At 45.1% G+C, this 25,526-nt stretch overlaps 1 protein-coding gene across 11 annotated transcripts in view; it reads left to right on the top strand.

Annotated features, from left to right (window-relative positions):
• LOC135370001 (calmodulin-binding transcription activator 2-like) overlaps positions 1–25,526 on the top strand; it is a 195,286-nt gene that overhangs the window by 63,878 nt on the left and 105,882 nt on the right. Inside the window, exon 1 of one of the 11 annotated variants that reach the window (XM_064603656.1) lies at positions 15,259–15,693. The exons of the other annotated variants lie outside the window; for them this stretch is intronic. Coding sequence (XP_064459726.1) covers positions 15,687–15,693 — 7 coding nt within the window. The 5' untranslated portion in view covers positions 15,259–15,686. Of the gene's footprint in view, positions 1–15,258; positions 15,694–25,526 lie in introns of those variants that run through there. 11 annotated transcript variants of the gene reach the window in all.

A 25,526-nucleotide genomic window follows, 5' to 3' on the forward strand; every position in this document is an offset into this window, starting at 1 on the left:
AAAATGGGAGGTGGAGTCTATTCCGTGCCGTGCATAATGACACAAAATAGGCTCCGCCTCCCGTTTTCAGCAAATCAAGGGCGAGCACGTTGTCATTCGGGAGGATGGTTGGCTAGGAGCGTGCTATGTGGTGAAGTTCATTTTTAAGAGTGCAGGATTCATACTAACCCCCACTCCTTCTTGCTGTCCCCTCTCCATCTCTCCACGTCTGTACTCCGCTCATGTCCACAGTTGATTCGCGGCGCTGACACGGAATTTTTGAACGATACGTATACAACAACAACAACAAATAAGTTAATGACAATGAATGGGGAAATTCGCCACTTGAGGTGCGGCCCACTACCCCAAGGCACAATGGGGCAGGATGTGATGTGTCCTGATGATGAGGTGATGAACGATGCTAAATAGGGATAGTCAGTGGAGTCAGTATGACATCAGAACGGTAGGCAAAACCACAGCACACAAAAATACTACACACACAGCACACAGGTACGCAGGCAGATCATAGGGTAGACAGGAGACCAGTGTCCCGCAGAAAAATCTTGAAATACTCAAGAACTTGACGGTGGTCAGTCTGGTTAGACCCAGGGCCGAGAATGGTTGCCAATGTGAGTGATACGTATAAAGACGACCAACAAAGTTGGCAATAATCAATCACGCAACCGCGCACCAATTGACTTCCCGACGCCGTGCCTCTTTCGGACGGGCAGGACACGCATCCTTCTTGGGCTTCGTCCCTATCCGTCTATGTGCTAGACTCGGCTTGGCTAATAATTCCCAAACAACCCGTCCGTTCCCTAACCTGAAAACAAGTATAAACCCGCATAAAAGTCAATAAAATCAGAAACATCACGTGCCACCTTACATTCCGTAATTGTCCGGCTCCATTAGTAGCTAAACTATCCAGTCACGCGCCACGAAAAAAAAAAAAAAAATTCAAAATAATCCTCTCGCTACGTTAAGTACACAGAACCCTTTAAAGCATAAAGCGCAAAAAAAAAAAAAAAAAAAAAAAAACAATTCGCAGAAGCACGCGCTCGCGGCGTCGTGCTCTCGTCTGAGTCTCGCGCCGCGCGTGACTCAGCATGCCGGCAATGGTTATAAACGGGCGTATCTCTTAACAGAGAAAGCACGTCCAACGGCTCGCACGCACGCCTTTCACTCCAGCCTTCTCGTATACCTCTTTTTTTGTTGTTGTTCGTCCTTCCGTTGTGTGAGGTGTCCGCGTTGGTGCGTTAGAGCTGCTACACGGAAAGGCTATCAATGGAGGGAGGAAATTACCCGTGAGGCCTATCGTAAGCAGGCACGTGACCAAAGTCTGGGTGACATTAATCTGGAGACCGAACCGGTTCAAGAGCATATGCTTCCAACCGAACTGGTTATTATTATGAGCGACGGCACAATGGTCGGTTTTGTACCCTGCCATCGACGCTCTCAGAAAAAAGGGTGGAGCAGCTACACCTTTTTGGGAGGTAATAGTTGTCGTATATGTTGTGCCTAAAAGGTTGCAAAGTTCTACCTGCTACACTCTTAAAAATGAACTTCACCTTAATAGCACGCCCCCTAGCCAACCATCATCTTGAATGATATCGCCATCTGCCCTGATTTGTTGAAAACAGGAGGCGTACGCCATTTTTGTGACACTTATGCTGTTCATAATTGTCACAGAAAAGGCGTACGCCCCACGTTTTCAACAAATCAGGCAGATAACGATATCATTCGAGATGATGGTTGGCTAGCAGCGTGCAATGCGACGAAGTTAATTTTTAAGAGTGTGGGAGTTACCACCTTTTCAAACGCTTTTTTTTTTTTTTTTTAGTGAAGTTGTTGAGGGTGGAGCAGTTACACCTTTTCGGGAGGTAATCGTTGTCGCATATGTCGTGCCTAAAAGGTTGCAAAGTTATACTTGCTGCCTACGAATGATAGGGTTACCGCTTCTGATTCGGTGAGCGAGGGGGGCGTACGCCTTTTTGTAGCAATTTGGAAATATGATAGTTTCGTTGACCACCCTTTTACACCCCTTATCAGACGCTATGTTGACCTATGTGGTAACTATAGAAGTTACTACCTTTTCACACCCTTTTCTTCTGAGAGTGTGATGCGGTGCAGTACGCTTCACCGCATAGCACGCTCTTAGCCAACCACCATCCCGAGTGGCATCGTTCTGCCCCCTGATTTGTTCGAAACGGGAGGCCTTTTTGTGACACTCATGCAGTTATATTATTTGTCAGAAAAAGGTTTACGCCCAGCGCTTTCCACAAACCAGGAGCGATTCATTCTGTGCAATGGGTGGCCTTCACCGTGCTATGAAGTTCTGTTTTAAGAGTGATAGGACATGTTCAACTTAGAAATGAACTTCACCGCATATCACGCTCCTAGCCAACCATCATCTCAAATGATATCGTTATCTGCCCTGATTTGTTGAAAACGGGAGGCGTAGCATTTTTTGTGACAATTATGAGCAGCATAAGTGTCACAAAAAAGGCGTACGCCTCCCGCTTTCAACAAATCTGGGCATACACTCTAAAAACTGAACTTCACCGCATAGCACGCTCTGCGCCAACCATTGCCACGAATGATACGGTTATCGCTTCTGATTCGAGGAGAGAGGGAGGCGTACGCCTTTTTGTGTCAATTTGGATATATGATAATTGACACAAAAAGGCGTACGCCTCTCTCTCTTCTCGAATCAGAAGCGATAACCCAATCATTCGTGGCAATGGTTGGCACAGAGCGTGCTGTGCGGTGAAGTTCAGTTTTTAGAGTGTATAACGATATCATTTGAGATGATGGTTGGCTAGGAGCGTGCTGTGCGGTGAAGTTCATTTTGAAGAGTGCAGGTGCGAGAGTTATGGCGCAGGCGTCAATATAAACTCCTAATGTTCTGATGCATACAGGAAATGTCTACGACGAAAGCCGACAAACCGGAAGTGAAAGAGGAAGCAAGTCTGTCTCGGTTGCTTCCCTAAATTGTTCCCGAAATAGGCCGGACGATTTACGCCGTTAATTACCGTGCTAATGAGCGAACGATTCCTTCCGTGTATCTTTTTTTTTTCTTCTTCCTTTTGTTATCTCCTCCTCTCTCTCTATCCTCTTGCACGATCCAGTTCCGATATTATTCGCGCGTTCGCGAACGGCGAACGCTCCAATCAGGAGACGTTTCACGCTTCGCTTCCCTAATTGGAGCTGGAATGAATTCGGGTTCATCCATCCGAGCCGCCGCGTCACGAGTTTTTCCGTACAAAAAAGAAAAAAAAGAAATCGCGCGAAGAAAAAGCAACTGGCTCGCGAGACCTTCGGCAGGGATGAATGAATGAAAAGTCGGCCCAACTATCTCTACTGAGCAGATATGTCATTAGGATAATGTACAGAGCTTCACAGGTTAACGTACGGGCTTTCAAATGAAACTATAGGATGACGAAAAGTAGCTTTTCGGTGTTGCACTATTCGTGTAAGAAAGTAATATATACGCTAAAAATCTGTATGTGGTCCAGTACTTAGTCGATAAATCGCGAAAATTTAAAAAAAAGAGCTACTGTATTTATTTTGCCGCATTTTTACAATTTTTAAGGGTAACCCGTAGTGAATTTGTCTTCTGCACTCTTAAAAATGAACTTCACCACATAGCACGCTCCTAGCAAACCATCATCTCAAATGATATCGTTATCTGCCCTGATTTGTTGAAAACGGGGGGCGTACGCCTTTTCTGTGACACTTATGCTGTTCATAATTGTCACAGAAAAGGCGTACGCCCCCCGTTTTCAACAAATCAGGGCAGATAACGATATCATTTGAGATGATGGTCGGCTGGGAGCGTGCTATGCGGTGAAGTTCATTTTTAAGAGTGTACAATTAATTTCAAAGTGTCACGGACGCTCCGAACTCAAGAAAATGGATGTATAGCGTATAGGAAACAGCTGTTTCTTTTTCATTTTTCATAATTTACTGAAACAAATCTCGAAGCTGATAATTCTTGGCAGAATTTTTAAGCACCCCATATATCACGAATGACGGAGGCCACGGCGACTGCCGTTCGTGCGGTATTTGTTGCGAACACCCTGCTCAGGAAATTTAGGGGTCATGGGGGATATGGACATATATAAGTATGGGGATATGGGGGCCCTGGGGTGTGTTGTATGGGTCATGAGGGACAACAAAATGGGTGCGTCGGTGACTTTGCTATGCCATGTGACTACTTTTGGGTCTACTCGATACCGATGTAAGACCAATATCTACTCGATATAAAAACAAGGAAAGAAAAACATTAGTTCTGATAAGTCAACGAAACAAATGATAATAAATATCGTGGGACTGTATGAGGCTTCTCAACCGCTGTTATTTCTTCTTTCTTAGGTAAGAATTGTCTCCTGATCTCTGTGGAAGATTTGGTTGCAGAGTAGCGCATACCCGTGTGAAAAACAAGGTACGTACGTTATCTAATAGCACAGGCTCCGTGGGGACGAGACAGACTATATGGGATGGGATGGTGAGCGCGCCTTCTTGGAATTCTAGGAGGCATACTTGCTTTCCAATAGTTGACATTCCAGCATTTGTACGGACGGATCAGGACCTGCTACAGATAGAGACCTCGACTACAGTCATGCGTATTACACAAGGTGTTTGTCTTCAATACCGTTCATAAGACTGTTTATAGAAAGCAGCGCAGATTCCGTTATTGCAGTGCGGATTGTACACTCTTAGAAATGAACTTCACCGCATAGCACGCTCCTAGCCAACCATTCTCTCGAACGATATCGTTGTCTGCCCTGATTTGTTGAAAACGAGAGGCGTACGCCTTTTTTGTGACACTTGTGCTGTTCATAATTGTCACAAAAAAGGCGTACGCCTACCGTTTTCAACAAATCCAGGCAGATAACGGTATCATTCGAGACGATTTTCGGCTAGGAGCATGCTGTGCCGTGAAGTTCATTTTTAAGAGTGGAGGGCCAAGCAGACATTATTATGTCGAAGAGAGTTTAGAAATACCGGATGACTAATTACGTAAAATTCGCAAACCTTTTTAATCGGGTGTTTTTTCGGGAAATTCTGGGTATCGCAAAATTAGAGCCAGCTGCTGTTTGGAGCCGCTACACACTTCTGCCGCTCATAGCCAGAGTCGCTTCGCGGTGGTAATGCGGAATTTAAAAAAAAAACTCTCATACCTCCCTTCGTGGTACACTCTTAAAAATGAACTTCACCACATAGCACGCTCCTAGCCAACCATCATCCCGAGTGACATCGTTCTCTCCCCTGATTTGTTGAAAACGGCAGGCGTAGGCCTTTTTGTGACACTTATGTAGAAATGTTAATAGTCACAAAAAGGCGTACGCCTCCCGTTTTCAACAAATCAGGGGAGAGAACGATGTCACTCGGGATGATGGTTGGCTAGGAGCGTGCTATGTGGTGAAGTTCATTTCTAAGAGTGATAGCAGGACCCGAACTCTGTCCTCTTATCGAACCGTCGGCCCAGAACGCAACCTAGCACCCCCTTCCCCTATGTCACCTACTCTCCATCCGTACGCCGCTCTTAGCCCCTGTTGCTTCGCGGCGCTAGCACGCAATGAAATAAAAAAAAATCGAACCGTTCTCGTTATCGCTTCGGCATCGATTCCCAATATCCGCTGCCCCCCCCCCTCCCCCGACACACACGCACACGCACCAGATGGCACTAGCTGCGCGTTCATCTGCTTGGCGTGATTTAGGAGCCTCCTCCTCCTCCTCTGGCTCCTTTAAAGATAGGGATAATCATAGAGACAGACTGGGTGTCGTCCAATCCGTTGGGCCCATCTCCTTCACCACCGACGAGTGGGTCACGAAAGGGCCCTCCCAACATAAAGTATTCGCTATATAGTATCGTCATGCGTGGCAGCAGAGTACCTCGAGTATATCTAGCGTTTTTTTTTTGTTTTTTTTTAAATCCTCCTGCGTGCTTCGTTTTTAAATCGGATTTCGAGTATCTCTATTGAACGCAAGTTGAATAACGGTATGCCGAACAGCATTGTTGTTTCTTTCGTTTCGTTTCGTTTCCCTTAGAACTCAGCTGATCAGTTCAGTTGGTAACGTGTTCGCCGGATAAATCGGGCTGGGGACGAACTCTGTGGCGTGATACAAATTGTTGAAACACGAATTTCTCCGTCAACGGTACTGCAGAAAGATTTCTGGCGCCGCCATGTGCAAATTGCACGTCAAAAGAACCCCACACTCTAAAAACGGAACTTCACCGCATAGCACGCTGTGCGCCAACCATCACGAAATGATAAAATTATCGCTTCTGATTCGAAGAGAGAGGGGGCCGTATGCGTTTTTGTGACAATTTTCATAATCCAAATCACCACGAAAAGGCGTACGCCCGCCTCTCTCATCGAATCGGAACGGATAACCCTATCATTGGTGAAGTTCTGTTTTTAGCGTGCAGGTGGTAGAAATTATCCGCGGTCCTACACTCTTAGAAATGAATTTCACCGCATTGCACGCCCCTAGCCAACCATCATCTCGAGTGACATGGTTGTCTGCCCTGATTTGTTGAAAACGGGAGGCGTGCGCCTTTTTTGTGACAATTATGAACAGCATAAGTGTCACAAAAAAGGCGTACGCCTCCCGTTTTCAACAAATCAGCGCAGATAACGATACCATTCGAAATGATGGTTGGCTAGGAGCGTGCTGTGTCACAGTATAGGCTGACACACCTAACTCTACTTCAGCTACTATACTGCAGAAAGGAAGAAAAAGATGACACTCTGGGGACACGGAAAATATGTCTCTAGCGTAATGGAAATCACTAATCGCACGCATCTGTACTACATCATACGCTTTTACGTAAAGTAGACGACGAAGATATGCTATTCTCGCCTTTCAGCCGAATGTCAACGCTCCGTTGGCAACCATTTCTCCGGTGGCGGTGTCGTCTGCAACGTGGGCGTCGGTCTCGCTCGTCGCGTTTCTATAATGGCTGCACATCTAGTGAACTGCGTTATCGATCTGCTTTCTATTTTCCATTATTTTCCCGGTGTTTGCATAGAGGACATGTTCGCAGTCTTATATTCAAATGCAGCTTCGGAAACGAGTTGGGTAAGGGAAAACCGGGAGACGGGAAGAAAATGCCTGTTGCGAGCAATTCATTTCTGCCAACGTTTCTGCATCGGTTCGCATGTTCTGCGCAAAGAGGATTACGCTTTGCGAGGGAAGTCGGCAGGGTTGGGAATTGTTGTCATTAAAAAGGATTTATGCGTTGCGATGTGTGTGGCTTTGGTCAGTTTGAACAGTTGTATCTCAATTCTCATCTACGGCTATGGTTAGACGGCTTGAAAAGCAGTTGATGTGCGAAGAGCACTGGAATTCGGTTCCCCAGAGCCGGTATAAGCGACCAAACTAGGTTATTCGTTGGCGAAGTGGCACAGAGAATGGTTGACACGCTGTCCGCATGAGGGCGCTATCAGATGAAATGCTCGCAAGTTAGTGGATTTGAGACGATGCTCATCTATCTACGCATGGGAAAATCGTACAATTTTGCGGAGGGAGCGGAATGCTTAAAGGATTGAGAAGTCATCTCTTTTTAATATTCCGTTCCATGTATACACTCTTCAAAATGAACTTCACCGCATAGCACGCTCCTAGCCAACCATCATCATCTCGAATGATGTCGTTATCTGCTTGGATTTGTTGAAAGCGGGGGGCGTACACCTTTTTTGTGACAATTATGAACAGCATAAGTGTCACAAAAATGGCGTAGGCCCCCCATTTTCAATAAATCATCGCAGATAACTATATCATTCGAGATGATGGTTGGCTAGGAGCGCGCTATGCGGTGAAGTTCATTTTTAAGAGTGTACGGCAAAAAAAAGAAAAATATGCTGATATGCGGAGCACGCCGCTCTTGTTTGATAATTGGGCTTTCCAAAGCTCACAGTTGCCATGGGAACAGGCACGCGACATTTATCATACATAACGTGACTCATTTGTTTCAACTTTTATGTGGATGCATAGATGTCTCCCTTTTTTTCCGAACAAATAGGTTTTATAACACAAATTTTTACACGTCAGTTGAGAAGCACTCGATGTGCATAAAAGAGAAGGTCGTTGTCGAGAAAAGTGAAAGCCCTCTTTCCTAAGGGCTCGCACTACGTTGTAAAAATTTACGACTTTTATAGCAGACGATACTATCGCTGCGTAAGACTATACTTACCGCGACCTTTCTTTTTTTTTTTTTTCGAATGAGACGAAAAAAAAAAGGGGGAGGGAAGCGTATTGAAAGTAGGTCGCGGATTTTTCACGAACACGACGATATATGGAAGAATTATGCCATACAGAACCGTCGTATGTAGGCTCAAATGTTCCCCCATTTTGCAAAAACACATCTTTCAGCTCTTCTTTAGCCCGTTCTTAGTAGAGGCAACACCATCGATTCTTCTTATCTCCCTATTTTATTTATTCTTTCTCTCGCAAAGAGAGGGTGTCGCTATCTCAAGTACAATCGGTATATAAAACGAGCAGAAAGCTGTCGCCTGCAAACAAAACAAACAGTAGGAACAGGCACTGCGACGGCTTTTACGCGCAAATGGAAGGGTACTGTCTTTTCTTTTCATTTAGACACACATGGCGCTGCGATCGGAAGTGTTGCGGTGTAGATTTACTCCGTTTTTTTTGTGTGTGTTCTGCGCAGATGGCTTTGCGTATCGGTGGTGGAGCCACAGCTGGGAAACGAAATTTGGTTTTGCAGACGTTGATGTTGATGGTGATGAAGAAAAATACTAGGGAGAGGTTGGATTCGTAGGGTTCTTCGTTTTCGGGTTTTCTGATTTTTCAAATTCGAATAAATTGAATTTTGAAACGAAGAATTCGAAGAAATTGAAACTGAATTTCAAAGAAATCGGGCGCTACGACCTCTGTTTGACATGTCATCGGGGAATTTTCGGGTGAAACGCAAGGCATATCAAACGAGCCACTGCTGTGACACTGGGACAAGAAACAAGAATCTTTATATTTTTGCTCGGAACTGGGGCAGTGAATGACAGGGGTATTCAAACACTTGCCCGAGCTGCACAAAAGCTCGTCTTTGATCCCTGCAGAATGGGATTATGAAAGGAGGACAAATAGGTCACAAATTGCTCTCTTGGCTGATATTATGATACACTTTTTCGACGATTTACCTAGAACGACAAATTGAAGGACAGTGAAGGGGGGACTATCGTGAAGCATCGTGTTTAACTCGAAAACAAAGAACCCTATGAATTTGTCACACGACAAATTCGGCTACTCCCATAAAGAGACCCCCCCAAATGTGGTTTTGCAGACTTGGCTTGGTGTGGGGTAAGGTACAATCTCTGCTTCGTTTTTCAGTTATCATTATGATTAGTATAGATCCATTAATGTGTAGTTTATCCGTGGCATATTAAAAAAAGAAAAATGACGTTGAAACCGCGCGTACAGTGAACACATATTAGAAGGTTTTAGCGCGTCCGATAAACATAAGCGACAGATGCTGACGCCACTGCGCGTGCGCAGACCTTTTTGGGGCGCGGGCGGAATTTCTGCTTATGGTAACTTTCCCGAATGACAAACCCGGTGGCTATCGTATGGTATGGTGGCTGAGGGTGTATGAAACATGGAAGGACTAACACAACACGGGCCTCAAGGCGCTTTAAATCGTGAACAATTGAAATGTGTGCCATATTTCAAGTGTTAGATGTGTTTTCCTGCTTCTGCTCACATAATGTTTTCTACGTACGATCGAGCTTCATTGTTTCCAAACATAAAACGTAATATAATCAGTTACATAGAACATCAACTTCGGGTGCGAGCATCCTTCTTTTTTAATCACCTTTTCGCGCGGTGTATACTGTCCGCGCACTTTAAACGTGCGCAGCACGAAGTATCTCGAGAGCAACTGCATGAATTACACTTGACAAACAGCTGTAGCTGTAACTCTGTTACATTTTGATTTCGGTAACTCGTCCCGCAATTTAATTACTTTCACCATCACGCTTAACTGTATAGCAAACCCCAGTTGGGACTCGAGACAATGAACAGAACGACATCCCTGGCTCAGTGCAGCTTCTGACCATACCTTGGTAGTAATGTCATTACTGTAATGAAATTACAGTAATGAATTACTTTTTCCGCTAATTTGTAATGTGTTGCATTACTTTTGACATTATGTAATTTGTAATGTAATTGAATTAGATTTGGGCAGTAATTTTAATTACATATACTCTTTTTAAAAAAGAATCGAGTGTGTGTTCTGTGTTGGCACTTGGCAGAAAGAGAGACCAGTTAAGACCAGTCGAATGACCAGTTAAAAGAACTCAACGCCCACTATGAAAGGTGACGCATTCAATCGCCACAGAATAAAATATGTCTGGTTTTTGCAACGTAGTGTTGTCTGGCAATGAATTTCCACATCCTCAATATCGTTACGATTAAACTCACAGTGATGACTTTGTAATGTCATTACTTTTCGTAGTAATTGTAATGTAACTTCATTACATTTCAATTGCAGTAATGAGTAATGTAATTTAATTAAATTCTAAGTGGAGTAATGAGTAATGTAATTTAATTAAATTCTAACTGGAGTAATGAGTAATGTAATTTACCCAGGTATGCTTCTGACCCCCTTTCATTCGGCCGCAATGTCTTTCCGCGAACAGCGCGTTTCGTCCCCCTACCGAACATTCTTCCTCTGGTCCTTTATCGTGGCCGTAGTACAGTATCGATTTTGATGTGCGCTGTCCTCATACGCTGAAAGGCTTGTGTGTACGTTTGGAGTGGCTCAATGTGTTTGCCGTCCATTGAGCCTGCGTCAAGCGAGCGCTGAAGCGATTGCCGACCACAGTACAGTGAAGGTAAACACCGACCTGCATTATCGTCCATTGTGTTATGATGTCGGCCGTCGCCGCTGGGCCTTGACTAACGGGCTGTATGGAGTGTGGGCTGGATTTTCCCTCGGCAAGAGTTGACAAGATTGCCTCGCAAGAGCTCGCTTTCCACGAATACACTCTTTAAAAAAAAAAGAGGATGTACAGTAACTCCTTTTTTGGGGAGTACACCCTTGCCACATATGTCACTCCCTTTGGAGTGTACAATTTATTTATTTATTTATTTATTTTACCCCAAGGGCCCGTACGGGCATTACATGGGGGGTGGGAAAAACAGTTAGTTACAGTACACAGACAACAGGAAAAGAATTACAGTATGCATACAGTTACAATTGAGAAATCAATACAGTATATAAGATATAAATAAAATGCAGAACATTTACATGATGAAAGTGAAGATAAAAATAGAAAGAGGAAAAAGAGGACATAATACAAAAGAGTTAGTACACCAATAAACAACCCGAACATACTTAATACATAATAAATAATACATAATAAATTTGCAAGTAATCTAACAGAGAAGAAAATAAAATAAAACACAAAAAATAAAATAAACATAAAAAACATAAATAAAAAATAACATAAAAAAAATATAAAATTGAACCTCTGTATGCAATAAGGGGGTAAGTAAAAAAAATTCCAAACCGAGAAAGGGGACCTGATCTGATTGTCCGTCCCATTGACAGACATGCATTTCCCGTTTCTTACCCTCTTGTAGGGGGAGGCGCATGTTCTCCTCTCCGCGCATCTTTGCGACTGATTTGCTCCGCCGTTGAATACCCGAAACTTTGCAATCCTCCATTTGCAATATCGAGCGGATTTTTTTGGTGGATCTGACTAAGTTCGCTACGGGCTCTCTAATTCTGTAAAAAAAATATAAAAAAATGTTAGGTTGACTTGGGAAGTTTCGGAGTTCACTGATTAATGAAATTCAATTTCTTTTAATTAAAATGAAACCAAAATATTTTTGCAAGGTGGCAAATTTAGTTGCTACACAAGTGCCGTTGACCGCATATTTTTCCGTCGCCCCGTTTTTTTTTTTTTTTTTTATAAAGTCCGAATGGCACGTTTTTTTAAGCACCCTGTAGTCTCGCACACTAATTTCATTCTCTCTTTAACTTGACGTTTTATCTTCTGCACGTTGCAATTTTTCTCTTTCAATCCCCAGCGATACCAAATACTTTAGGTGGCTAGATCCACACTCTTAAAAATGAACTTCACCGCACAGCACGCTCCTAGCCAACCATCACCTCAAATGATAACGTTATCTGCCCTGATTTGTTGAAAACGGGAGGCGTACGCCTTATCTGTGACAGTCATGAACTGAGCGTAAGTGTCACAAAAAAGGTGTACGCCTCCCGTTTTCACCAAATCAGGGCAGATAACGATATCATTCGAGACGATGGTTGGCTAGGAGCGTGCCATGCGGTGAAGTTCATTTTTAAGCGTGCACTTTTGTACAAGTGCAATATCGCATTTTTTTTCTCACGAAGTAGGAATTAAATGGATGGACCATGAACACACGCACACATTTCGGGTACCAGAATATAAGGTACACTCTTAAAAATGAACTTTACCGCATAGCACGCTCCTAGCCAACCATCATCTCGAATGATGTCGTTATCTGCCCTGATTTGTTGAAAACGGGAGGCGTACGCCTTTTCTGTGACACTTATGCTGTTCATAATTGTCACAGAAAAGGCGTACGCCTCCCGTTTTCAACAAATCAGAGTAGATAACGATATCATTCGAGATAATAGTTGGCTAGGAGCGTGCTATGCGGTGAAGTTCATTTTTAAGAGTGTACGCGCTAAGGTACTATAGAAGCATGAGAGGGCACTTTTCAGCTCCAACCCTTCTCTGTCGTCATGAGAGAAAAGTATAACCTTTGTTGACACGGAACTGCGCTCTAATCGCCTCTTCTTTCTCGATTTACGACCAGCAAGTCTCAGCAACCGACGGGGAAATGTCGAGAAGAACTGTTTATTTCCTCCCGCGCAAAACGGTTAACTTCGCCCGCTAACTTGTTTATTACCACAAAGGATGGCAAGCCTTCGATACAAGGGACTCACTATGTTCTGCCTTCGTAGGAAAACAGAGCTCTTACTTTTTGCTTGATGCTTGGTTTGTACAAAAGCACAACTTCACCGCATAGCACGATTTGCGCCAACCATTGTGATAGGGTTATCTCTTTTGATTCGAAGAGAAAGGGGGCGTACGCCTTTTTGTGTCAGTGCTGGTATACACTCTTAAAAATGAACTTCACCGCATAGCACACTCTGCGCCAACCATTGCCACGAATGATATCGTTATTTGCCCTGATTTGTTGAAAACGGGAGGCGTACGCCTTTTCTGTGACAATTATGAACAGCATAAGTGTCACAAAAAAGGCGTACGCATCCCGTTTCCAACAAATCAGAGTAGATAACGATATCATTCGAGATTATGGTTAGCTAGGAGCGTGCTATGCGGTGAAGTTCATTTTTAAGAGTGTACACTCTAAAGACAGGACTTCAACGCATAGCGGGCTCCTAGCCAACCATCGTCCCGAAAGACCACGTTCTCCCCTTGATTTGATGAAAACGGGAGGCGTACGCCCCCGCGTTTTCAGCAAATCAGGGATAGGAACGATGTCACTCGGGATGATGGCTGGCTAGGAGCGTGCTATGTGATGAAGTCAATTTTTAAGAGTGTATGATAATTGACACAAAAGTGCGTACGACCCCTCTCTCTTCAAATCAGAAGCGATAACCCTATCATTCGTGGCAATGGTTGGCGCACAACATGCTGTGCTGTGAAGTTCGGTTTTCGGAGTGTAACGACAAGTTGCCCTTGAAGCTTTAAAGACAGTATGAGGCAGACATGATGAAGACACGATGACAGGCGCTGACCTGCGATTGAGACAGGCGCGTCAGAGAACCACGCCGTCATGGGCGAGTTACTCAGAAAGCCTAACAGTTAGATGCAGTTAGCCGCAGAATTACACTGTCGTGCAATTGAGAGGTAGATAAATACGGAGGTAAGTGGCGTTTCTCGAAGAAGGTAGACCTGTCAGCTCGCTCATCATTCTTGCTATTTTAACTTGGTCACTGATTATCCTCTCCCAAACTGTAGCCAATCAAGCCTTACCTCCTGGCCTGTAAAAAAGGCCCAAGCATTCTGTTCTGTTACCTGTATTATGATGAATCTTAGCGAGTAATGAGCGTAACATTTTCATTCCCGTGAGGTAATAAGGTCGGTAACCTCGCGCTGTGTTTTCGCCGGGAAGAACGAAATTCTTATCTCAGCCGCTCTTCGATTGACCGCTTTGCTCTTCAGTGGTTCTCAGATCCTCTCTTCCGGGTACTGTCGTTTTTCGATCCCTCTAATGTTTCTGCACACTCTGATATGTTTGGTTCGTTGCATCATGCACGCATTCTACTGCGCGCATTCTACAGAAGAAAAAAATCTTTTTTTTTTTTTTTCTGGATGTCGTAATACACTGCAGGACGTGTACGTACCCGACAGGGTTTTAGCCAGGATTGGTTGCCGAAAATAATAATGTTTTCGTTTCTGTTTCCGGTACCTAAGAAATTAAATTTTTCGTTTCCGTTTCCGGTTAAGGTAACGAAAATAGCGAGTTTTAGTGGAGCGTTTTTGCGCGAACGGTTTCACGGATGACCAATGAGGAGGGGAAGTGACTCAGAACGTAATCGTCTGATTGGGTCGTAGCAAAACCGTTCGCGAACCGTTTGACTGAAAACGATTCACTAAAACCCCCTACTATTTTGGTTTTTGTTTCTATTCTCGTTTCCTGCAGAAATATATTATATTATTATTATTAAGAGGAAGTGTAGTGGAATTACATGAATTCCGTTTCGGTTTCTGGTAAAGGCAACGAAAATATTTTTGTTTCCGTTGCTATTTTCATTTCCTGCGGAATTTGGGTATTTAACATTTCTCGTTTCCGCGCGGTAATCAACCATGGTTTTGACTCCTCTAAATCAGGGCTGTTTTATGTTTTAGTTATTTCGATACTTGCGTTATTACTAGAGAAAAAAAAAACTAAGTTCAGGCGTCCGCTCTGCTGGTCCTGCGGAGCAAACAAGTTCAAATGAATACATCACAAAGGGAATCTAGCATAGCACACGCGATTAACACGGAAAGCCACCTTCCATCGCCCTGGTACGGAATGTACAGCCTTGTCCCGCTGAAACAAAACGATTTGTTATGCCCAAGCGCACGAAAATGCAACCAAGATCGCGCACACGCACAGAATCGATACGCACACGAAGCGACTTGAGCGCCACCAGCAGGGACCGTGAAACACGCGTGCGCTGCTCCTCTTCGACCCCACGCGCGAATGCAGCGCCGTCGCTCACTCGGCGTTTTGAGCCGCGTGGTTTCTCTCGCTTCAAGACTCCCCGCCTGCTCCTCCGGATTAGAACTCGTGTGACTCCAAATCGGATTTCGAGTTGAAATTGGATTTGCTGTGACCTTTCCGGCGGGTTCACTCGGCTTGTGTCGGATTTCGTATTGTTGCAGACGATACTTCTGCGAGGGATCTGACATTTATTGGAGGAGGCGAAATTCGAGGATCTTTTCGAAAAGCATCTTCGTGTGTGCTAGTGAGTTGCTCAGCGCCTTGGATCTGGTGGGATCTCACAATGAATCGGGCTCGCTCCGGGAGCGGAAACCCGCTGTGGTCTGCTAGCCGCCGATGGACGGCGACAAGACGGCGAGCGGTTTGTCCGCCGTCGCGGCGTGAGGGAACTTCGACCCCGAACCGCAGGCTTGACCAGTAAGACCCCGGCGCCGAGATCCGTCCGCTTAGTCATGACCCGTGAGTTCATCAATTTTGTTTTACCCCCGTGTTATTGTATGTGTGTGTGGGAGCAGGGTGCTGTGACCAGTAGTAATTGATAAGCAGCTATGATAATCTGCGTGCTACTTAGTCTGTAATAATTGGTCGTATTAATGTAGGACTACATTGTAACGCTGCTGTATACTGTGAAAGGCTGCGCAGCTTTCAGAGTACGTCAAATAGGGTATAGGTATTGCGCTGTTTCTTTGTCCCAAATAAAACCGCTGTTGGCCGTTCCTTACTTGCAATAGCACCATAGTTGTTTATTATCCCGAATAACACTAACGGTTGTCGTTTCTTATCTCCGGTAGGCACTGACGCTCGTTGTTCCCTATCCCAAGGAACCCTTTTTTAAGTAACTCTAGAAAGCGGTTACCTTTTCAAGTACAGCATCCGTGACTGTACCTCAGTAGACTGCCACGTGAACCCGTAGGACTATTCAGCACAGAAAGCAAACATGATATTTAGCCTACACTCTTAAAAATGAACTTCACCTCATAGCACGCTCCTAGCCAACCATTATCTCGAATGATATCGTTATCTGCCCTGATTAGTTGAAAACGGGGGGCGTACGCCATTCCTGTGACACTTATGCTGTTCATAATTGTCACAGAAAAGGCGTACGCCCCGTGTTTTCAACAAATCAGGGCAGATAACGATATCATTCGAGATAATGGTTGGCTAGGAGCGTGCTATGAGGTGAAGTTCATTTTTAAGAGTGTACTTTCTACACTCTTAAAAATGAACTTCACCGCATAGCACGCTCCTAGCCAACCATAATCTCGAATGATATCGTTATCTGCCCTGATTTGTTGAAAACGGGAGGCGTACGCCTTTTTTGTGACACTTATGCTGTTCATAATTGTCACAAAAAAGGCGTACGCCCACCGTTTTCAACAAATCCGAGCAGGTAACGATATCATTCGAGATTATGGTTGGCTAGAAGCGTGCTATGCGGTGAAGTTCATTTTTAAGAGTGTAGTACTCTGTAGTACAAGCCAAGTTAACTCCCACACGTTAACTCCGCATGTGAAAGTATATACAAGTGGAAATGTTTTCTCTCCCCCATTCCCCCTCTGTTCTATGCACTCACTACTTACGATTTCTATGCCGTAATTAAAGCAACTTTCTCTTTCTTCATGCTATGCCTGTACAGAAGAACGCGTGTTCGCTCGAATATTGATTGCCTTTGAATAGTTCATGAGAAACTCTGGTCGCTCTGCTGCCGTGCGCATTGAACTTCATTCAGGAGAAGGGGACTTAGTGGTCCCGTGGGACCACTAAGTCATTACAACGCGCGTATAGTAATTACCGTAAGGATTCGCTCATTGTATAGTCCAACGATGAACATGTATACTGAGTGGAGGCAGTAAGCAGGACTACAGAGAATACTGTAAACGTATTTTTATTCGCGATGTATTAATTTCCGCGAATTTCGCGGCCGCTAAAAAATCGCGAAAAATTGTACTCGCGAACAAAGCTTGACGTTTATCCCGGGGAAGGGAACAGTCCTGGAATCGCTAAATTAAATACTCGCGGATAATTTCGCATATAACTGAATGCGCGATTCACGAAAATCAATACGTCGCGAATAAAAATACGTTTACAGTATGCAGGAGTATCCAGGAAGGGCAGAATATGCAGAACAAAATGACCAGCAAAATATTTAAAAAAAAAGGCACATAGAAGACATTATCATCCTTCACATTAGCGTCTCTAAAGGGATTCGGTGGAACACATGACAAGAGCAGACGCCGGATGTTGAGAGTGCTCCGGAATTCCCTCTCTGGAAAAACGAGAAAGCGTCACTCCCTAAGAACCAATGGGGGCGCGACCTTGAGAGAAGGAACGCCGCGGCCGTGCGGGCGTCTCACGTCACAAGAGTTACCGCGCGTGTGGACGGCCCCTTTCTCCTCTGAGCACCGCCCTCTCACCCTCTTCCGCTTAGGGAGTGACGTCACGCCGCCGGAGCCTCTTCAGGTGCGGAAGCAGCGCTCATCCAAGCACTTTTCGGTCGAAAACATTAACCAAGTAGATTGTCGACCGATAGTGGTATATCGGTTCCAGAGATGATATTCCGGACGAAACTGTCCCTTTAAAGTCATTATTCGTCCTTCGAGTGGAACATTGAAAGCGTCTTCGTAAGGAACTGATCCCCGAACTATCGATGATATCGTTATCAGCCCCGATTTGTTGAAAACGGGAGGCGTACGCCTTTTTTGTGATACTTATGCTGTTCTTAAATGCTAAAAAATAAAAAAATAATAAAAAAGAAGGCGTACGCCTCCCGTTTTCAACAAATCAGGGCAGACAACTATCATTCGAGATAATGGTTGGCTAGGAGGGTGCTATGCGGTGAAGTTCATTTTTTAGAGTGCGTATCTCTACTGGTTACTTCGATCAGGAAGCGTCTTTCTGTTTTGCGCTGCGTATATAACTTGGGGTAAGATTGATTCCGTGAGATTGTCGAGTGATGCTTTGCTTTAGCTCAGTGCTAGCGCCGCGATACAACTGCGGCTGTTTTCAAATCTATCCAGCTTTGCGTAGAATAACAGCAGCTTTATTTTGTGAATATGATTAGGGACGACGATGAGGAGGAGGAGGATGAGAAAATAATATGCCATAATGATTCGTTCCAGCTATATAGCTGGTATCATTCCAGCAGCGTTTTTATTAATGGTTTGTCGTGCTCGTTGCATATCTTTTTATTTGTTAATTTATTTTGCTGGCAGCTGAAAGCCTAAATATGAACACCTCCGTAACCTCTTCCGTGACTACCGTTCTCGATATTACAAAGTTTAAACTTTTTTTTTTAATTTTTACTGCAAACCTGCACGCTTTTAGTCGTCGTTAGTTCGCGCGAATTAAAGAGTCGTTTGCGAGCAGGTTTTAAGCTTTCGTTTTGTAAGAGCGTTTCGCAAGGACGAGATAATATACGACGCGTGGTGGAATAAAGTTCCTTAAAAGAAGAGAAAGTTCTATCCTGCAGCATATTCTTGCAAGTAAATATTCACTCTGCAAACGCGGACACAAGCCAGTTCCACTCGGTGCCGTTGAAAGCAACGCAACAGTCTCGTCATATTAGTCTTATTATTCTCGAAACCGGAGCGAGCAGTCATGCGAAAGCCCCCAATCGGATAAGAAACTTATTGAGGGGGAATTCGAGAAAGAAGGTCCTTGATTGAAAATTCGTATCTGTATCTTATTTATTTCTACTCTGTGGTTTAAAAAAGAATGTATGCAAGGACGTAATAGGATAGGCGTATGGGACGAACGCGTCCTTATTATTACGCGTCCTTAGGATATAAAGAATATCCGCATGTCCAGAATAGGGTACTGATAATATAATGTACTATACCGTCCTATTTCGCGGGGAAAAAAAAGAAAAAGGAAAGACGTGATGTAACATGATGACACCAATTACGTGGACGGTTCGTTCCCCTCCTGTGTATCGACTTTATTATACTCTTTTGAGCGGGGAAACAATACGCTCCGCCTAATTGATCCCTGGGCACCCCTGGTCTTGTGCAGGATATTGTAATAGGATCTCTCGTCGAATGGGATCTCTCGTGACCAAATATAAACTCATTTCCGTCTAAGGAACACGAGCGAACTATAGGCCTGGCTGAGTGCATTCAACGTCATGTCAAAAGACCGGGAGGTTCGGGATCCTATACCGTAACGCGTTCCTTGCTTACCGTACGAACGTCCGGTGGCGCGCACGATGACGCATTTATGTGATGCAAAGGGAAAAAAAAAGAAAAGAAAAAAATCGCAGTAACCAAACTCCGCGTAACAAGAAAGTTAACCACGTATAAGCTTTGCTCTCCGTGCATCCCGAACTTCCTATACCGATGTCAACGTGGCGGTCTAGGCACAGTTGCGCCCAGCTGCCGCTAGGGATGCCACCGGTGCAGAAACCGAAACGAAATCTCACGTGGATGCTTATGGGCTCGTGAGAGTTCGTAAACGCGGGAGTCTTTGAGATTCACGCCTAGCGAAGTGTAATTGCGCTTAATTGGATGGTTTTCCGTCTCTCGCGCGATAATTATGGCACGTTTCTGCACCCGTGGCACCCCTAGCGGTAGTGCGACGTAACTGTGCCCGCCATGTCCCACTGGAAATACACGGAGAGCAAAGTTTGCGTGACTAACTTTTTTGTTACGCAGGGTTTGGTTACCACGATCTTTTTTTTGGTTGATTTTCATCGCATAAGTGAGTTGGTCGACCGCCACCGGAAGTTTGTTTCGGTAAGCAGGCAACGCGTTACGTGCGTAAATGTGGCTGAACTACTTTATCTGCACACACCCTGTACATGCCGGAGAACCTAACCTAACCAAACACTCTTAAAAATGAACCTCGCCACATAGCACGCTCCTAGCCAACCATCATCCCGAATGCCAACGTTCTCGCCCTAGATTTGTTGAAAACGGGAGGAGGAGCCTATTTTGTGCTGTGCATAATCGTGACAAAATAGGCTCCTCCTCCCGTTTTCAACAAATCAGGGGCGAGAACGTTGTCATTCGGGATGATGGTTGGCTAGGAGCGTGCTATGTGGTGAAGTTCATTTCTAAGAGTGAACCCAACCTAACCTAACCCTATTCTTTCGTGCTACCCTCTCTTCAGGGTTCAAACCTGGACTTTCTCTTTCAACAGCTGAGTTCTCAGCGAGAACGTCTGTGCGAGCGGAATTAATCCACAGACCATAGTGATGTCCGCAATGACAGTGGTCGATCTGAAACGCCGTTGGCTTTGCTCCTGATAGCTTTTCTCTGGCGAAAAAGAACACCTGACCTCTCCGGGGGGCAATTGGTGCCGTGGATCGTATTCCGTTCCTCACAATGCAGGGAATGCGATTACCATATCGATTTAATTTTCTTTTTCTTTTCTTTTTTTTTTCTCTCTCTCTCTCTTCCACAAATAACGGCAAGTAACTGGCCACACCCCTCAGGCGGGTAGGGGGGTTCTATTTACTCTTTCTACAAAGAATGCGCCATCTACGAGGAAATGACCGGAAACCTTGGGGCTTGGCCTAGCTTTTTCCTTTCTCAAACGACCAGCAACGTTTTGGCTGTTGTCCTTTTTCGATTCTTCGCTGGCGTTTGTGTTGAGTGTGCTATAGAGTGGTATACGAAGGAAGGCGTATACCTCGTTCCTGCGTCCTTCTTTCTCTCTCTCTTTGAGTTTGCCCTTCTGCTCTGCCAGACAGCAATTGATCGGTTTGGTGCTGTCCACTAGAAGGCGAGACGTCCACTTTTTGTTCGATGTTTATATTGCTTGGAGGTGTTGGCTGACTTGTCGTCGTTACACTGAGAGGATCTTTTGAACGGCTACACGGTAGGAAGTTGTTATGGCTTCGTCCCGACTTTGAGTCCCGGGGTATCACTGGCCCTGTGACTGTAAGGTCTTCTCCCGGATGTTGTCCCGATTTGATCTATAGTGTTCGCCGGTGCAGCTTTTTTTACGTGGGTGAGGCATCGCTAAAAATTGATAATTGATTTCCAGTTATCATTATTCACGAAGACCACCCACAAATCGAGTGTACGAACGGAAGTGATCTTCTCGTCTCATGGCTCACTTTGTAACCTCTTCACCTAAGCGATGCCAGGTTCACCTGAGTTCGTACCCAGCAAAGAACACCAGAAGTTCGGTGGTACGGTACGGCACGGTGTGTTCTACCGAACGTGACGTAATCCTTAGGAGTTCCTCCAAGGACGACGACGATTTGAGCAGCCGTAGCCGCAAGGTGGAGCCCCCTCCACAGGCGGACTGGTAGCCACTCGGAACCTTTTGCATTTATTTATTTATAAAAAATACCCCGAAGTTTTTTTTAACACTACCAGGATGTTTTTACATTACAAGGGGTTTACAATACCCTCATTTGAAATCGTTTGCGGCGCTTGGCTGAAGCAAACGACAATAGTGAGTATTAGTATAACGTACGCTATCGCGTACGTAAGGGATAGCGTTGGTGGTTCTGCGCACGCGAAAAACATAAAGAGAGCTTCGCGTATTGCGCAGAACCACCATGCTATCCCTTACGTACGCAAAGGCGACGAAGTACGTTATACTAAAACTCACTATTATCTTTACTGTAGAATTTGTTTATCTGGACAGCATCCGTCTTCGCAGCACGAGGTTTTCCTTCTTTCTTTCTTCCGTCATGCTAGCCACTGTCGGTCAGCAACAGCCAATCCAATCCGGGACGCTCACAGTGCAAAAAAGCGTAATTTTCAAGCACACACATTCCCGTATAATATCGGGGACTGTTTACCAATCGCCTACGCGCCTGGAACACTAAATCGATCATGTCCTGTATGATTAAACCGGTCTTCGTGAAAGAAAACCATATAAGACACGTACCTCTTCTAATGTCCCTAAGCAAGCTTGCAAGAACGTCTCATTAGGAGCAGCTGATGCGGGTAGGCGAACGGGCCTCCTGTACTGAAACAAGCAACAAGGTCGCTTACAGTAAAGGCTCTTAAGGACACCAGACGACGGCTGCAGTAATTGCAACGTTTCCCTCCTTGTCTGATGTTTGCTTGCGAAAGTGCTTGAGGTCGTCTCATTTGACCGGCGCAGATGCTTTCGCTCAGATGTTTTTTTTTTGTGTGTGTAACTCGTAACGGTTCGAGGTTAAAGTGTTTCCAGTTTTTGTCTTCCGTAGTTGTACGGCAGATTATGTCAGTGTCTCCCTATACCTGATGAAGGCTTCAAGATGAAGGATGGAAGTCACTGAAATTGTTAGCCAGCTGTAGGATCCGAACCCACATCTTCTGGATTGCCGGTCCAGGACTCTACCGATTGAGCTGAGCTAACCACCTCTCCAGCGGTATAGAGCCGTGAACCGGCAATCCAGAAGATGTGGGTTCGAGTCCTACAGCTGGCTAACCTTTTCAGTGACTTCCATCCTCCGTCTTTAATTTCTTAGGCACCTTGAGGCTTTGTATGTTGTGTTTGTCCTTTCTATGCGTTCCCAGTCTCAGAACATCAATTTCTCGTGAAGGCTTCAAGTTTCTCAAGGCCGGGTTTATCTATTACGATTAGGAGCTATTTATTAGACTTTATTAGAGCTTCCAGAGATGTAGTTAAGAGCAAGAAAATAAGGCCTGTCATCGCGCTTGTACATACCTAGCTTGTAAGCATACCGCTTGTAAATCCCTAGCGCCTCTCAGAGCTCGGGTGCACGGACGGACGGACGGACGGACAGATGTTTCCCTCGCAACACTCCTTAGCCCCGTGCAGCGAGCTAGCCAGTGGAGTGTCACAAAGGCGGTGCTCCGCTTTCTGCGTAATACGGGCCACCTGGGCTCCCTATGTGAGCCGGGTTCATTTTTCTTTTTTTTTTCTTTTATATATTTTTTTTCTTTCTTTCTATCTTTTTTTTTGGGGGGGGGGATAGCAAGCCGGCGTGCTGCATGGCTGACCCTTCCCCTTTTATCTTTCCTTTTCATTTTTTCCTCCAATAAATCCCCCCCCCCCCCGTATAGCGTCGTGGTTCCCCCTTTGGAAAACTGCCCTGCTGTATCTTGCGTGCTGTGTTCGCTCTACCTGTACACAATACGACTCTATTGGTTTCGTGCGTTGCGTGTGGCGCTCTTCCGTTTGCGACAGCTTTGTCGCCGTGCGTGTGTTCTTGTCATAGAGTCGTAGCTACATACGTGCACCCCTGACTGACGACCCCAAGTTGGGAAGAAAATTTGGTTCGGTTCAGCGAAAAATACGGGTTTTAGAGCTCTAGCAGTTTTAGCGGTTTTCGGTTCGTGTTCAGTTTCGGTTCCGATCCCCCGGCAAGAACGCGACCCCCCCACCCCGGCAACACCACATCCCCTCGTCTGCTCAATCCGCGTGATCTTCTGTCCTAGTGGCTAATGCGCATGCGCCTCTCTTATGCGTGGCTTGAAATTCAGGACCGTCTTGACGCTCTGTTTCACGTACAGCAAAACTGGTTCTGTGCGTGAAATTTTACGCTGTGCGTGACACGCAGCGTGCTGCACGCTGGAATACGCACCATGTGGGTCGACCTTAGGCATATACGTCTGCTCCAGCGGAGAAACAAATAAAATAATAATAAATCGGCGAGTGCGGTGTCGCGCGTGCGCAGGTATACAGTCGCATTAACTTGCATTGCCCCGTAGACGAAAAGCTGCAATAAATCTTTTACGCTGCTTTGACGACAGCGTCGGAAGCTTTTAAAGAATTACGACTAATTCGGGGGCCGACCCGACTCAATCTTTTATTAAATATGTGTCGTGCGCGGTGCGGGTTCTCCGATATTCTCTAGCGCACATCCACAATGATGCGCGACTTTCCTTTTGTAAACACTGCATGAAAAGCTCCGATTCATCGCCAATGGCGCATACGCTGCGTTGCGTCCAAAGTGGCTGCGTTGTTCAAAAGTGTGATGTTCCGAGACGACCGTATTGACCCGAAGTCTCCTGTACGTGCGTTACTGATCCGTATGTGTTGTCCTAACGGTTGCAACGAGAGACGTACGGATCACGACAAAAGTTTACGGTACACGAGAGCGACGTATTTCTTGATCGGAGCGACACCCTATAGCAGCGAACGGGAGTGGACACTCTTACTTATAGAGGTGAATGAAGTACCCTGTCAGCTGTTTATAAGTCTATCTGCTCCTGTTTGCGGCAACGGAATGGCTATTTACACCAACTCCCGTGTTCCGTAAACTTTTGTCGGGACCTGTACGGGTTCTAATACCCGCCGTTGTTCTATAGTCCTCAACTGCCGTCCTCGGGAAACCACACTCTTAAAAATGAACTTCACCGCATAGCACGGTCTTAGCCAACCATCATCTCGAATGATACCGTTATCTGCCCTGATTCGTTGAAAACGGGAGGCGTACGCCTTTTTGTGACACTTATGCTGTTCATAATTGTCAAAAAAAAAAAGGCGTACGCCTCCCGTTTTTAACAAATCAGGGCAGATAACGATATCATTTGAGATGATGGTTGGCTAAGACCGTGCTATGCGGTGAAGTTCATTTTTAAGAGTGCAGACTGCTGCGCGCCCTCAAACACTGTCTCTCTTTCGAAGACGTGTCTCGCGCGCTCATTGAGCATGCATTCCATCCTTCCCTTCCCGCTTTCCAACAATGTTCCTACACGCTTGCATTTTCTTGCAGAATTGAACCCAGCCAATATCTTTTCTTTCTCCTTTTTTTTTTTTTTTTTCAAAGATTGATTTTTCTTCCCTCTTTGGGAAGGGGAAAAACAATTTTCGTTTTTCCCGTATTTTTTTTTTCTTTCTTTCTCTCTCTCTCTTTCTCTGAGCCTCTCCAAATACCGGTGACCCGTCGCGTATAGCGCAGAATGTCTCAGCGAGAAGCTCCGTAATATTTTCCTCGACGACGAACAAAGTCTGGTTATTCCTTTGAGGAACGAATTGCCCGCGTCTTTTCTCTTTGCCAGCGGGTATATATTTCTCCGTTATTTCCCAGTCATCGCGTGTCTTCGTTATTATCGTTATGTAAGGCTTAGTTTCCTCTTTGATAAGTGTAAAAAGAAAAAAAAATCTAAACTCGAAAAGGCAACGGGGAATCGACGACGTCGTAAAGGCTGTCTCAGTTGCCGAATATTCTCTCGCTCGTTCATATTTTTTTCCCCCGCTGACGTTGTTTTCTCAGCGCCCTCATGTATTGCGTGCGCCGTATAAGATTTTGCGCTCGATAGGGATCTGCTATAAATTCTGAGAACTTCGGAGAACATGATGATGAAGTAGCGAGGGTTGCTTCTGAGAGTGTACGTGGGTGGAGGAAAAAGTAAAATACACTACCATTTACGAGGATGTGA

The sequence above is a fragment of the Ornithodoros turicata genome, chromosome 10 (assembly GCF_037126465.1).
Source record: "Ornithodoros turicata isolate Travis chromosome 10, ASM3712646v1, whole genome shotgun sequence".
Taxonomy (NCBI): Eukaryota; Metazoa; Arthropoda; class Arachnida; order Ixodida; family Argasidae; genus Ornithodoros; species Ornithodoros turicata.